The sequence below is a fragment of the Trichechus manatus genome, unplaced genomic scaffold (genome assembly GCF_000243295.1).
Source record: "Trichechus manatus latirostris isolate Lorelei unplaced genomic scaffold, TriManLat1.0 scaffold00197, whole genome shotgun sequence".
Taxonomy (NCBI): Eukaryota; Metazoa; Chordata; class Mammalia; order Sirenia; family Trichechidae; genus Trichechus; species Trichechus manatus.
The window spans coordinates 2,726,564-2,739,102 of record NW_004444133.1 but is presented as its reverse complement, the minus strand read 5'-3'; the positions used below and the strand labels follow the sequence as shown (position 1 = coordinate 2,739,102).

At 34.8% G+C, this 12,539-nt stretch overlaps 1 protein-coding gene across 3 annotated transcripts in view; it reads left to right on the top strand.

The window, feature by feature from the left end:
- FYB1 (FYN binding protein 1) overlaps positions 1–10,298 on the top strand; it is a 185,180-nt gene extending 174,882 nt beyond the window's left edge. For 2 of the 3 annotated variants that reach the window (XM_023742011.1, XM_023742013.1), the window contains 2 exons: positions 5,459–5,492; positions 7,752–9,018. In XM_023742011.1, coding sequence (XP_023597779.1) covers positions 5,459–5,492; positions 7,752–7,878 — 161 coding nt within the window. In that variant the 3' untranslated portion in view covers positions 7,879–9,018. The other variant, XM_023742012.1, reaches the window with a different exon arrangement.
- The last annotated feature ends 2,241 nt before the right edge of the window (positions 10,299–12,539 follow it).

The window sequence follows — 12,539 nt, the reverse complement described above, 5'->3', positions numbered from 1 at the left end:
CCTTTTGATCAGGATTTTTCTATACAATCTTTGATCAAAATGTTCAGTAATCGTGACTGGGCACAATCAAGTTCTGATCTCATGGCAAACGAGGCAGTTGTTCATGGAAGCAATTAACCACATATTCCATATTCTCCAAGTATTCCTCACTCTCCTTCTTCCTCTGTTGCTCCAAGTGAATAGAGACCAATTGTCATGCCTTAGATGGCCGTTTGCAAGATTTTAAGACCTTGAGTACTAAACTAGAGGGTAGAACAGAAGCACTAAATGTGTTATTAGACCAATTAACTGGGATGTCCTATAAAATCATGACCCTAAACTTCCAAACCAAGGAACCAAATCCCATGAGGTTTTTTAGTTGTATATAAGCAACCTTAGCAGATACTCTTTTTTTTTTTTTTTGTCATTGTTGTAAATGTATCTATCACACAACTTTTGCCAATTCAACTTTTTCCTGGTGTACAACCTATTGACAGCAGTTACATCACTCAGCTGTTCAACCCTACCCATAAACAATGCAATATTTCCATCACTGTTAGCCTCCTTTCCCCGCTCCCTCTCACCTCTGGTAATCACTAATAAACTTTGTTCTCTACACATTTGCCTTTTCTTGTCTTATTGTATGAGTGATGTTATAGAATATTTGTCCTTTTGTGACTGACTTATTTCACTCAGCACAATGTCTTCCAGTGCCATTCATATTTTGGCATATATCAAGACTTCATTTCTCCAACTGGCTAAGTAGTATTCCATTGTATGTATGTACCACATTTTGTTTATCTGTTTATCTATTGAGGGACATTAAGTTGTTTCTACCTTTTGGCTATTATGTATAGGGCTGCAATGAACATTAGTGTACAAGTCTCTGTTTGAGTCTCTGCTTTCAAGTGTTTTGGGTCTGTACCTAGGAGTGAAATTGCTGGATCATATTTTTAGCTTTTTGAGGAATCGCCACACTATTTTCCACAATGGCTGTACCATTTTGCATTCCCACCAGCAGTGGATAAGGGTTTCAATTTCCCTACATCCTCACCAACATTTGTTATTTTCATTTTTTTTTTTCCCCAGCCATCCTAGTAGGAGTGAAATGGGGTCTCATTGTGGTGTTGATTTGCATCTCTCTGATGCCTAATGACACTGAGCATCTCTTCTTGTGTTTGGTGGTCGCTGAATGCACTCTTTGGTGAAATGTCTAGTCAAGTCCTTTTCCCATTTTATGATTGGGTTGTCTTTCCATTGTTAAGTTGTCAAAGTTTTATATATGTATTTTGGTTATTAGATTCTTATCAGATATATGGTTTTCATAAGATATTCTCCCAGTTGGTAGGCTGTTTTTTCACTTTTTTTGGTAAAGTCTATTGATGAACAAAAGTTTTTAATTTTTATGAGGTCAAATTTATTGTCTTTTGCTGTTAGTGCTTTAGTTATTATATTTGATAACCCATTGTTAAAAGCTAGGCCTGATAGTGTTACCCCTGCATTTTCTTCTAAGAATTTTATGGTTTTAGTTCACACAGTTAGGTCCTTAATCTGTTTTGAATTTGTTTTTGTGTATGGTGTGAGGCATGGATCCTGTTTCATTTCTCTTGGAAATCTCATTTTCCCAGCACCATTTATTGAAGAGACTCTTCTTTCCTCATAGAATGGACTTAGCACCCTTGTAAAAAATTAGTTGACCATAGATGTGTGAGTTTAATTCTGGACTCTTAATTCTATTTCACTGGTCTACGTGCCTATTGTTATACCAGTATCATGCTGTTTTGATTACTGTAGACATATAGTATGTTTTAAAATCAAGAAATGTGAGTCCTCCTACTTCTTTCTTTTCTTTCAACATTGCTTTAGCTACTCAGGGCCTCTTGCCATTCCATATAAAATTGAGGATTGGTTTTTCTGTTTCTGTAAGATTGAGGTTGCGTTCAACCTGTAGATTGCTTTGGGTAGTATGATATAAGTTTTCCAATAGATCAACACAAAACGTCTTTCCATTTATTTCAGTAGTGTTTTATAGTTTTCATTGTATAAGTTTTTCACATCCCTGGTTAAATTTATTCTTAGGTATTTTATTCTCTTAGATGCTATTGTAAATGGAATTTTTCTCTACTTTCCCTTTCATATTTCTCATTGCTAGTATATAGAAACCCAGCTGATTTTTGTTTGTTGACCTGGTACCCTAAAACTTTTAAATTCCTCTATTAACTCTAGAAGTTTTCTTGTGGACTCTTTGGGATTTTCTATATATAGGATCGTGTCATCCACAAGTAGAGATAATTTTACTTCTTCTTTTCCAATCTGGATACCTTTTTTTTTTTTTCTTTTTATTGTCTTATTGCTCTGGCTAGGACCCCTAATACAATACTGAATAGAAGTTGTGTAAGCGGACACCCTTTTCTTGTTCCCAGTATCAAGGGGAAAGCCCTCAGCCTTTCTAATGTTGGCTGTTGGCTTTTCTATATGCCCTGAATCATACTGAGGAATTTTTCTTCTATTCCAATCTTCTTTAAGGCTTTCATCAAGAAAGGGTGTCTTAGTCATCTAGTGCTGCTATAACAGAAATACCACAAGTGGATGGCTTCAACAAACAGAAGTTTATTCTCTCACAGTCTAGTAGGCTAGAAGTCCAAATTCAGAGTGTCAGCTCCAGGGGAAGGCTTTCTCTGTCAGCTCTGGAGGAAGATCCTTGTCATCAATCTTCCCCTGGACTAGGAGCTTCTCTGCACAGGAATCCTGGGGCCAAAGGACATGCTCTGCTTCTTTCTTGATGGTATGAGGTCCCCCACTCTCTGCTCACTTCCCTTTCCTTTTACCTCTTGTAAGATAAAAGATTGTGCAGGCCACACCCTAGGGAAACTTCCTTTGCATTGGATCAGGGATGTGACCTTAGTAAGGGTGTGACAATCCCACCCCAATCCTCTTTATCTTGCCTTATGAACCACAGGCAGAGATTAGGATTTACAACACACAGGAAATTACAATCACAAAATGGAGGTTGATCACTGATACAATCTCTTCACTTGTTATGGGTCTGTTAAGACTTTCTATTTCCCCTTGAGTCAGTTTGAGTAGGTTGTGTGCTTCTAAGAATTTGTCTGTTTTATCTTGGTTATCTAGTTTGTTGCCACACAGTTGTTCATAATATTCTGTCATAATTCTCTTTATTTTTATCGGGTTAGTTGTAATGGCCCCTCTTTCATTTCTTATTTTGGTTATTTGCATCTTTTCTCTATTTTTCTTTGTCAGTCTAGCTAAAGGTTTGTCAATTTTATTGATCTTTTCAAAGAACCAACTTCTGGTTTTATTGATTCTATTGATTTTCTGTTTTGGATTTTATTTCTGCCTGCTCTGATCTTCGTTATTTCCTTTCTTCTGGTAGGTTTAGGTTTAGTTTGCTCTTCTCTTTCTAGTTCCTGGAATTGTCAGGTTAGGCTGTTAATTTGAGATCTTTCCTCTCTTTTTATGTAGGCATTTTATTGCTGTGTTTCCCTATGAGCAGCCTTTGCTGCATCCTGTAAGTTTTGGTATGTTGTGCTTTCATTTTCATTTGACTCTAAGAAATTTGTGATTTCTTCCTTGACCCATTGGTAGCTTAGTAGTGCGTTGTTTAATTTCCATATGTTTGTGTATTTTCCAAGGTTTTTTTTTTTCTGTTATGATTTCTAGCTTCACTCCATTGTGATCAGAGAAGATACTTTGTATGATTTCAGTCTTTTTAAATGTATCAGAACTTGCTTTGTGACCTAATATGTGGTCTATCCTGGAGAATGATCCATGTGTACTGGTATAGAATTATATTGTGCTGTTTGAGGTAGAATGTTCTATATATGTGTGTTAGGTCTAGTTGGTTTACAGTGTCATTCAGGTCCTCTGTTTCCTTGTTGATCTTTTTTCTAGATGTTCTGTCCAATATTGAAATTGGTGTATTGAAGTCTTCAACTATTATTTAGTACTATTTCTTGCTTCAATTCTATCAGTGTTTGCTTTATATATTTAGGTGCCCCAATGTTGAGTGCATATTACTTATGATTGTTAAATCTTCTTGATTAATTGATCCTTTTATCACTGTATAATGTCCATCTTTATCTCTTCTAACAGATTTTGTCTTAAAGTCTACTTTGTCTGGTATTAAGATTACCACCCCAGCTCTCCTGTTTGTGTCCTTGAGTTTAAAGTGTGTCTCTTATAAACAGCATTTAGTTGGATCATGTTTTTTTAATCCATTCTACCACCTCTGCCTATTTTGTCTATTTATATTCACTGTAATTACTGATAAGAAGTGACTTACTTCTGCCATTTAGTTATGTGTTTTTTGTGTGTCTTAAGCCTTCTTTGTATTTGTGCTTTACTGCTTCTTGCTTTTGTGTTTTGCTGGTTTATTGTAGTGAGCCTTTTTGATTCCCTTCTCCTTTCCTTTTGTGTATTTTTTTAATATATTTTCTTGGTGGTTACCATGACTATTACATTTAACAGCTTGTATATATAACATTCTAGGATAACTTGGTACCAACTTCAGTAACATACAAGAAATTCTATATCTATATCATTACTCTCCTCCCCCTTTTTTGTTGTTGTCACTAATTACATCTTTATATTTTGTGTGCCCTGTAACATAATTTTGTCTTTGATTTTTATATGTTTGTAATTAAAAAAACATAAAGAAGAAAACATTTAGAATTATGAAGCATGAATACCTTGTTACTAGTTCTAATACTCGTCCATGCGTTTTCCTTTATTAGAGATCTTTCTTCTTATGTATATCTTTAATTACTTTCTAGTAATTGGAAATTGGACAAGGTAAGTATTAGGTCTGGTGGTATATTAAATACCTATAAACTACTTTTGTAATGGGCAAAACTAAAAAGCAAACACCAAACCAGTTGCAGTCGAGTCGATTCTGAATCATGGTGACCCCATGTGTACAGTTCTTGAAAGCAGATAGCCAGGCCTGTCTTCCAAGGTGCCTCTGGGTAGGTTTGAACCATCAACTTTTGGCTAATAGTTATGCACTTAACCATTTGCACAATCCAGGGACTTGGAGGAAACTCTTATTTAATTCTTCTTACAACTGGGTCATGTGAGTAACATCTTGAAGAAATAGATTAAAATTTGAAAGAACCCTGTGCTGTGACTTGCAGTAGCTTAGAGAAGAAAGTTTTGTTGTTATTGTTGTTTTCCTTAAGTGAGAAACAAAGGAAACTGCAAAATGGAAGTAAAAAGACACATGTAGGAGGAGATAAAAGTTAGAATAGAAGAAAGAGAGAAAAATGGATACAAAGAAGAAAAATGGATCATACCCAGAGATAGCTTCAATATCTTTATATTTCAGTTCTTGAAAGAAATATTAAAGATATTTCAATCCTATATATTAATATAATTTATTTTCTTTTTCCTTCATAGATGGTATTTTATCCTGTGTGTTATCCTGTATATTAATATAATTTGTTTCCTCTTTCCTTCATAGATGGTTATGTCCTTCGGTGTTATTTGGTGGACGTGTAAGTTCATTTTCTTCTAATACAGTACTTGTAAAAAGAATTTTGTGCTTTTCCTTAGTAATTCCTAATATAGTTTAAATAATATAATTTACTGAACTATCTAGAATATAGGAAACCTAGTAGCACAATGGTTAAGAGCTGAGCTGCTAACCAAAAGGTCAGCAGTTCGACTCCACCAGTCACTCCTTGGAAACCATATGGGGCAGTTCGACTCTGTCCTATGGGGTCGCTATGAGTCAGAATCGACTCAACGGCACATAACAACAACAACAACATCTAGAATACATTTTAAAACAATATGCTATATTAATGTCAGTATGCTAGTACTCATAATAAAGTTTAGGTTTTCATAAAGTGCCACTCTTTTAAAGAGACAAGAAGCCCCTTCCATTTATGATTATACAGTTTTCATAGTTTTAATATCTGTTGGGCTCTCCACTCAGCAAATATTGTAGACAGGTCAAAGCCATAATACTTTCATTAACACTTTGCATTTCACTTGCTGATTAATGCAGTTGGTGGAATTGAATTAATCAGGGAACAATTAGTGTCTACACAGTAGGTGCTAATCTCTCCTGTTAACAGTTTATGGTTTGATCCCTAACTGAGGGCTTTTCTCCACTTACACCAAGCATAGTAGTGTAGTAAGTTGCCTTTTTTGGAAGTATGCCAGAAAAGATAGTAGTCAATGATTCTTCTATTCTTATGAATGAGGCGTTGTCACAGTCTGGTACCAGTGTATATTGAAGTCCCTGAAACATTGTAAGATTCTCTTACACATAAGTCAGTTTTAGAAATGAACTCAAAGATTACGTCATATGCCAACTGACAAAAATCAGCATAATGAAAGAATCATTCAGGATTCCTAAACAATATATCCATTGACATGCTGACACCAGTCAAAAAGATCAATGTTGGTAAGTGCTCTGAAAGCAAACTAGTAGATTCAAAGGGAAAATATCATAATATTTTTGTTTCCCAAAGAAACATGATGGTAGGCATAGGAATTTTTAATAGGTTTTGTTCCATGAATGATACAAATTTCAAGTAAAGCATGTGTGGCAAATAATGGGACAAGATCTTCATCAATGATTTATTGCAAGATGATTAAGCTATCATTTAAAAAGTATACTCCAAGTAATATTGGCTCACCACCAGTTGAATACTTAATAAGTGTCCATTGAATGAATGCATTTGTATAAAATTTCCATTAGCCAAATCCTCCCTTAATCTCAGAGAAAAGATCAAAATAGAAGACATAGGGAACTCATAGCATCTGGTATAACTAGCAGCACTTTGAATGGCCTGCTGCTGGCTTCTTAATAAAAGCTCAAAGATAGTACAGGAACCAAAAGTGTGTCTGGTCTAAAGGACAAAGCCTCCTTACATTTCTGAATTTTAAACTCTATCATAAAGTTCAAGGCTATGTTAATATTTATAATACTTTCAATTTTAATTGCTTATATAAGATGTCACTCTCTATCCCATTAGATTATAAACTGCTTGAAATCATAGCCTGTGGTTTATTCATATTTATATCTCCCTATATGTGCATATTACATAAGAGGGACTCCATATGTTTGTTGAGTAGAATGTGTCACAAACACGGAGGGCCAAGTAAAATCTAAAATATGTTAAAGTAGCTAAAACTACTATAATGGATGCTGCCTATAATCATAAATAATATTTTTAGAATTACATAGCATAAATGTCATCATAAGATCCATATCTTGGCTACTAATATAGTTATTGTTATCTATGCCTTTTAGAATTGATGTGTATATAATTGGAAATGTGAGAATGATGCAGCCATTTCTTATGCCAAATACTATTGTATTTAATTCAACATCTGAAGTTCAGTTGGAAGTATAAATCTTCTATCAATGTATGTAAAGAAATTGTTACAGTTTTGGATTAAGGCCCCCAATAGGGTATTGCACCATGATTGGCATTCAGTTAGTTCAGTCCAACAAACACTTCTTACCGAGCACAGCTGTGTGCCAGGTCCATACTAAGGTCTAAAGATGAATAAGACATGGGTTTGTTTTAGCAGGAAAGAGAAGATTAGATTAACCTAATGAAAGAAGAGATACAGATGAATATGATATTTTTTTTCACTTATAAATGCATCACATATAACTTCTCACCTTTAATTGCCTTAATTCTGTTATGTAAAATCACATTATTACTCTTTTCATCTATATATTCTTTTAATGTTAAGAAGATATTTTCTTTAAAGATCATTTTCTACATTTACAGTGACGGCGAGATCTATGATGATATTGCTGATGGTAAGTCTCATATGACAGCCACCACAGAGAACCGTAGCAGTGAAGTCACTAATTTGTTTTCACAAATACTAAAAATACCTTGTTGGATTGATTAAAGCCTTCCAAATTGATCAGAATTTGAATGACTTGGAAATCTTAGGAAAGCTAAATGCCCTGATAATAATGGAAAGAAAAACCATTTCACACAGGACTGGAAAACAAGAAACAAACTCATTTCTTTACTTTGAAAACAGAAGTATTGAAATAGATGATGAGTTTTTCATTGTACCATGAATCTTGTAAGAATTTTTCTTCTTTTATCCACAAAAATGTGTGTGCCTGTGGTATTAACTAGTATCCTCTTAGCATCATATAGTACATTTCTAAATTATGCTCTAAAAAATTATCTCAGCTGAAAAAAAGCATAGTGTTAATAATGAGGCCTTTTAATCTCTTTTTAAATTTAGGATTCTTGCTAATATTTAATATTTTCAACCTCACTAAGAATAACTACCCCAAATTACATTTAATTAAACGTAAGATAAAATAAAATAATCATCATTTTGACATAGACTAAATCTGTGCAGAAACTTTGTTAAAAGTGTACACTCAACAATGAAAGGTCTCCCCGCCATGTGAAAGTAGAGCATGCCTATGAAACCTTTTGCAAGCCAAAATGGCGTAAAGAGCGTAAAGCAAAGAAGCAATTACCATTAATGTATATAGAAAAAAATTTTGAGCGTTCCTAGACCCCAAAAATAACTTATCAATTCATACCAAATAAATCGAGATAAAGTGTAGATGCTCACAAATACAGTTCAAAGCTATATCCACTTTATGCAGAGATGCTGAGTGGTGTTCTTGGGAAGGAGCTTGGCGACAGCACTCTCACTGCTGGGGTGCACGCTGCCTATTTAACGGCTCACTGCAAAACAAACGCTGAACGCTATTTTTGCTTTTCACCTTTTTTCATAAAAGGGAAGATTCTCTTTGGACTTATTTCGCTTAGCAAAAACAGGTACTAATGGAGGTCTTTCATAAAAGTGAAGTGGCAGAAAGTGAACTTTGGAAAAGTGGGTATCACCTTCCACTTAACTAGTTCGTCTTAAAGTGAATGAGTTGTACTTCTTTTATACTGAAATCAGGAGAGTATGTAAGTACTCACCCACATTTCCAACCTTGGAACACTTAGAGTGTATGTGATTTATATAACTATGTTAAATTTGTTAAAACTGTCTTTAAATTTGTATTTTTTTTCTTTCAGATTGCATCTATGACAATGACTAGCATTCTTATCTGATGATTCTACTATGTTCATTATATGCCAAAATGAAGTCTGGGTTTTAACTGGCATATTATTGGGTATCATAGAAAATGAATGCCCAAATCTACTTATTACCATTTGTTATTAAATTCTGACTATAAAGTTTTGAAATTTTGGACTTAGAAAGTGATCTCTTCTGCTTAATAAACATCTCAGAAGACTGCATTAATGAAATATAAGAATTATTAAATATCCCATTTCTGCCTTGGCTACAGTCATGAAGGCACTTCTTTTGGATCATCAGTTGATAATTACCCAACCTTCTTCAAACAGAAACGAAATCATTTGAGAAGCAATGATTGTCCTGTCCAAAGAAATATATGGAAGAAAAAGAAAGAAATATAAGGAAGGAAATTTTAAAATATTCCCCAAGAAGGAAAGCTACTGTTTACACCTCTAATTATGGTAGTATCCTATATTCTCTACTATACAAATTATCAACCTTTAAAAAGATAGAGCTGTCTTCTCTCCTGCCTGTGGGTTTTTTTAAATTATAGTAGTAGCAGACCTTTTGTATGAAGTTTGTCCCTATTTGTCAATTTTGAATATATGTTAACTATTTGATAAGAATGTTATACATTAAGTAGGTACATCTAAGATAAAACTGTAGAATAGTCTAAGTTTTGTTTTAGCAGATTCATATGCGAACAGTTTAATTCTGTACTCTGTTTAAAGTACTGTTGTAACTAGAGTAGATATGAATGAGGGCTACCCTAAAATTATGAAAAATGGAAGAATGGACCTTGAAATTAACTAGCCTTTTATGGTACATCATTACTATGAAGACTCTTAAAGGTTTGCTTTTTTTTTTTTTTCCAAATTACCTCTACGGAAGTTTTGTTTTGTTTTGTTTTTTAACCATTTGACTGGAAAGTTGGCCAGCATAAAGAGTACAAGTTAATATATCTCAATGTTCTGGACTATGGATGTTCCCTATTGAGGTATACTCATTCCCAAAGTAACTCAAAAACAAAACGTGAAAAATTTGGGTTTTAAATACTAAGAACACTAAATGCCATGATATGAAATGCAAAACCCTAACACCCAAGAAAATAGTGTATTAGGTAATTTTTTCTTACAACTTCCAAAATATAAAATGAGCAAATCCTACTGCTGGCTCCACTACTGATGAATTATGTTGTGATATTGGGTAAATTATTGATCCTCTCAGTTTCTTCATCTTTAAATTACATGATTAGTCTTAACTTTTTCCCAACTTTTTCACTACCAATTACCTCAAACTTTTATAATTCTCCCTCCATCCCATGTTTCAGAATCTTTTGTCTTTTTTTTTTAAATGTATTGATTAAATAATGCATTACCCATGTTTTAATATTGCAAAGGCCCATTGGTGCTTCTAATACTGCAAAGGCCCATTGGTGTCCACTGATTTGAAGTAATTCAAATAGTTGTAAAGAAACTCAAAGCCTTCATATGAATAAAGTGGGATTTCCATTAGGTACTCTGAAATTTGAAAATAGCTTATCAACTGCGATTGCTTAATTTATAGATTCTGGGGGCCTGAGACCCCCAGATTAGAAATCACTGATTTCAAAGGTCCCCTCCAATTACAAAATACTTTTATGTCTACTTTTTGATGAGCAAATGAGTATATGCCTGTATTTCTTCTAATACTAGATAAAATTACATGAACAAAAGTGTTGTTTGTTAAATTGACAGCAAATATACATAATATACTGACAGTGTATTTCCAGTAATTTTTTTTTCTGAGAATAGCATAAATTCAATACCATGTCAGTTTTAGTAATTCTAAATTAAATCAAGAGAAAATTTTAGAGTTTTGGTTTATACTAAGAAACAGACTACACATACCTATGAGAGATTTATGTAATAGATGATCGTCTTAACTTAAAACATATTTGAAATACTAATTTGAAGACCCTAAATATTATTTCTGTTATAGTTTTATGTATGGAAATTGTCATAAGAGAATAACTACAAATAAATATCTTCAGCTACTTCATCAAAAAAACAAAAAAAAAATTGAGGCCATCTGCCTTTCTCTTCCTTAGCTTGATCCCATATCTACAAAAGTCTTTCTCTGCACCCATCCTTACTGCTTTTTGCTTCAGTCTGAGAGGATGGGGTACTGCCTGTTCAAGGCCAAACCTTCCATCAGTGTCCCAATATCTCTGCTTCCTATTTTGTGATAGAAATTGAGATGACCAAATGGAGTTCCCTACAACTTTCAGCCTTAACCCATATCCAGACACTATCCCGGAGAATAAATTGTCACTCCTCCAATTCAAAGTCAGAATGCTTGACCTCATTTCTTCCTGCCTCCTCTGAAGTCTTCCTTCACAATTCATTCATTCACTCATTTTTACTCTCTCCTTCCCTCTTTCTCTCCCTTCCTTTCTCTCCCCTCTCCGTCTTCTGTCCTCTCCTCCTCCCTCTGCCTTTCTTTTCTCTCCTTGTACTCCTTTATCTTTAACTTCTTCCATTGTGCAAATTCCTTCCTCTAGACTTACAAACATGCTGAAGATTTTCCTTTTAGGTAAATAAGGCAAAACTTTGCCTTGAACCCAGATACCTCTCTAACTACAGCCCATATCTATCTTCCATTTCTCACCCGCTTGTCTTAAAATGGTAGGGTACAGGTAGCAGTCAAGAGAATTTGCCTTGCAGTCCTCCAACTATGGGGAGCTTCATTAACCAAAGGCCACAGGCACTGCACTCTGAAATCCATCAGCACATTTGAGCCAAGGTCACGCTTCCCGAAGGCTGCCCCCAGCCTGTGATTAGCACTGCAGGGATACTAAGGCAGGCCTGTTCCTGGAAGATCAGAACCCTTCTGATGGCCAACTTTGGTTTGAGGACTCCCTGACAACCTTGCCGAACTACCTTACTCCACACTACTCTCTGGGAAGCTTCTGCCAACCATCCCTCCATCTCTTCTTCATTGGCATGAGACATGCATTATAGTCTGATGGCTCCCCCAGTCTTCTCTGGCTCCCTCCCCATTTCCTTCACACTTGTGTTTTTCTGAATAAAATTCTTATATGTTTCACTCCATCTGGGTGTCTGCTTTCTAGGAGATTTGTAGTGAACACAGTACAGCTGAAGAGTTTGTAAAAATACACGTCTTCCTCCTCAGATCAATTGAATCAGAATCTCTGAGGAAGGAACTTTGGAATACATTTTTAATTAACTCTAAATATGAGTTTGATGCCCAGATTTGGGAACCTCTGGTCCCTATTCACCATTTGCCGTATTCTCAAGTTAATTCACTCTTCACCTTACTCCAAGTTGGTGTCTGCTGCAATTATTTTAAGGTCATCTCTATGTCTATATCCCACAAGTACCTCTCAGTCATGAGATTCAAAACTGAATTCATCCTCTTTCCTCCTTAAACCAATTATTCCTCCTCAAACCAGGAACCGGGGAGTCACTCTGCTTCTGCTCTTTCATTCCCCATATAGAATGAAACAT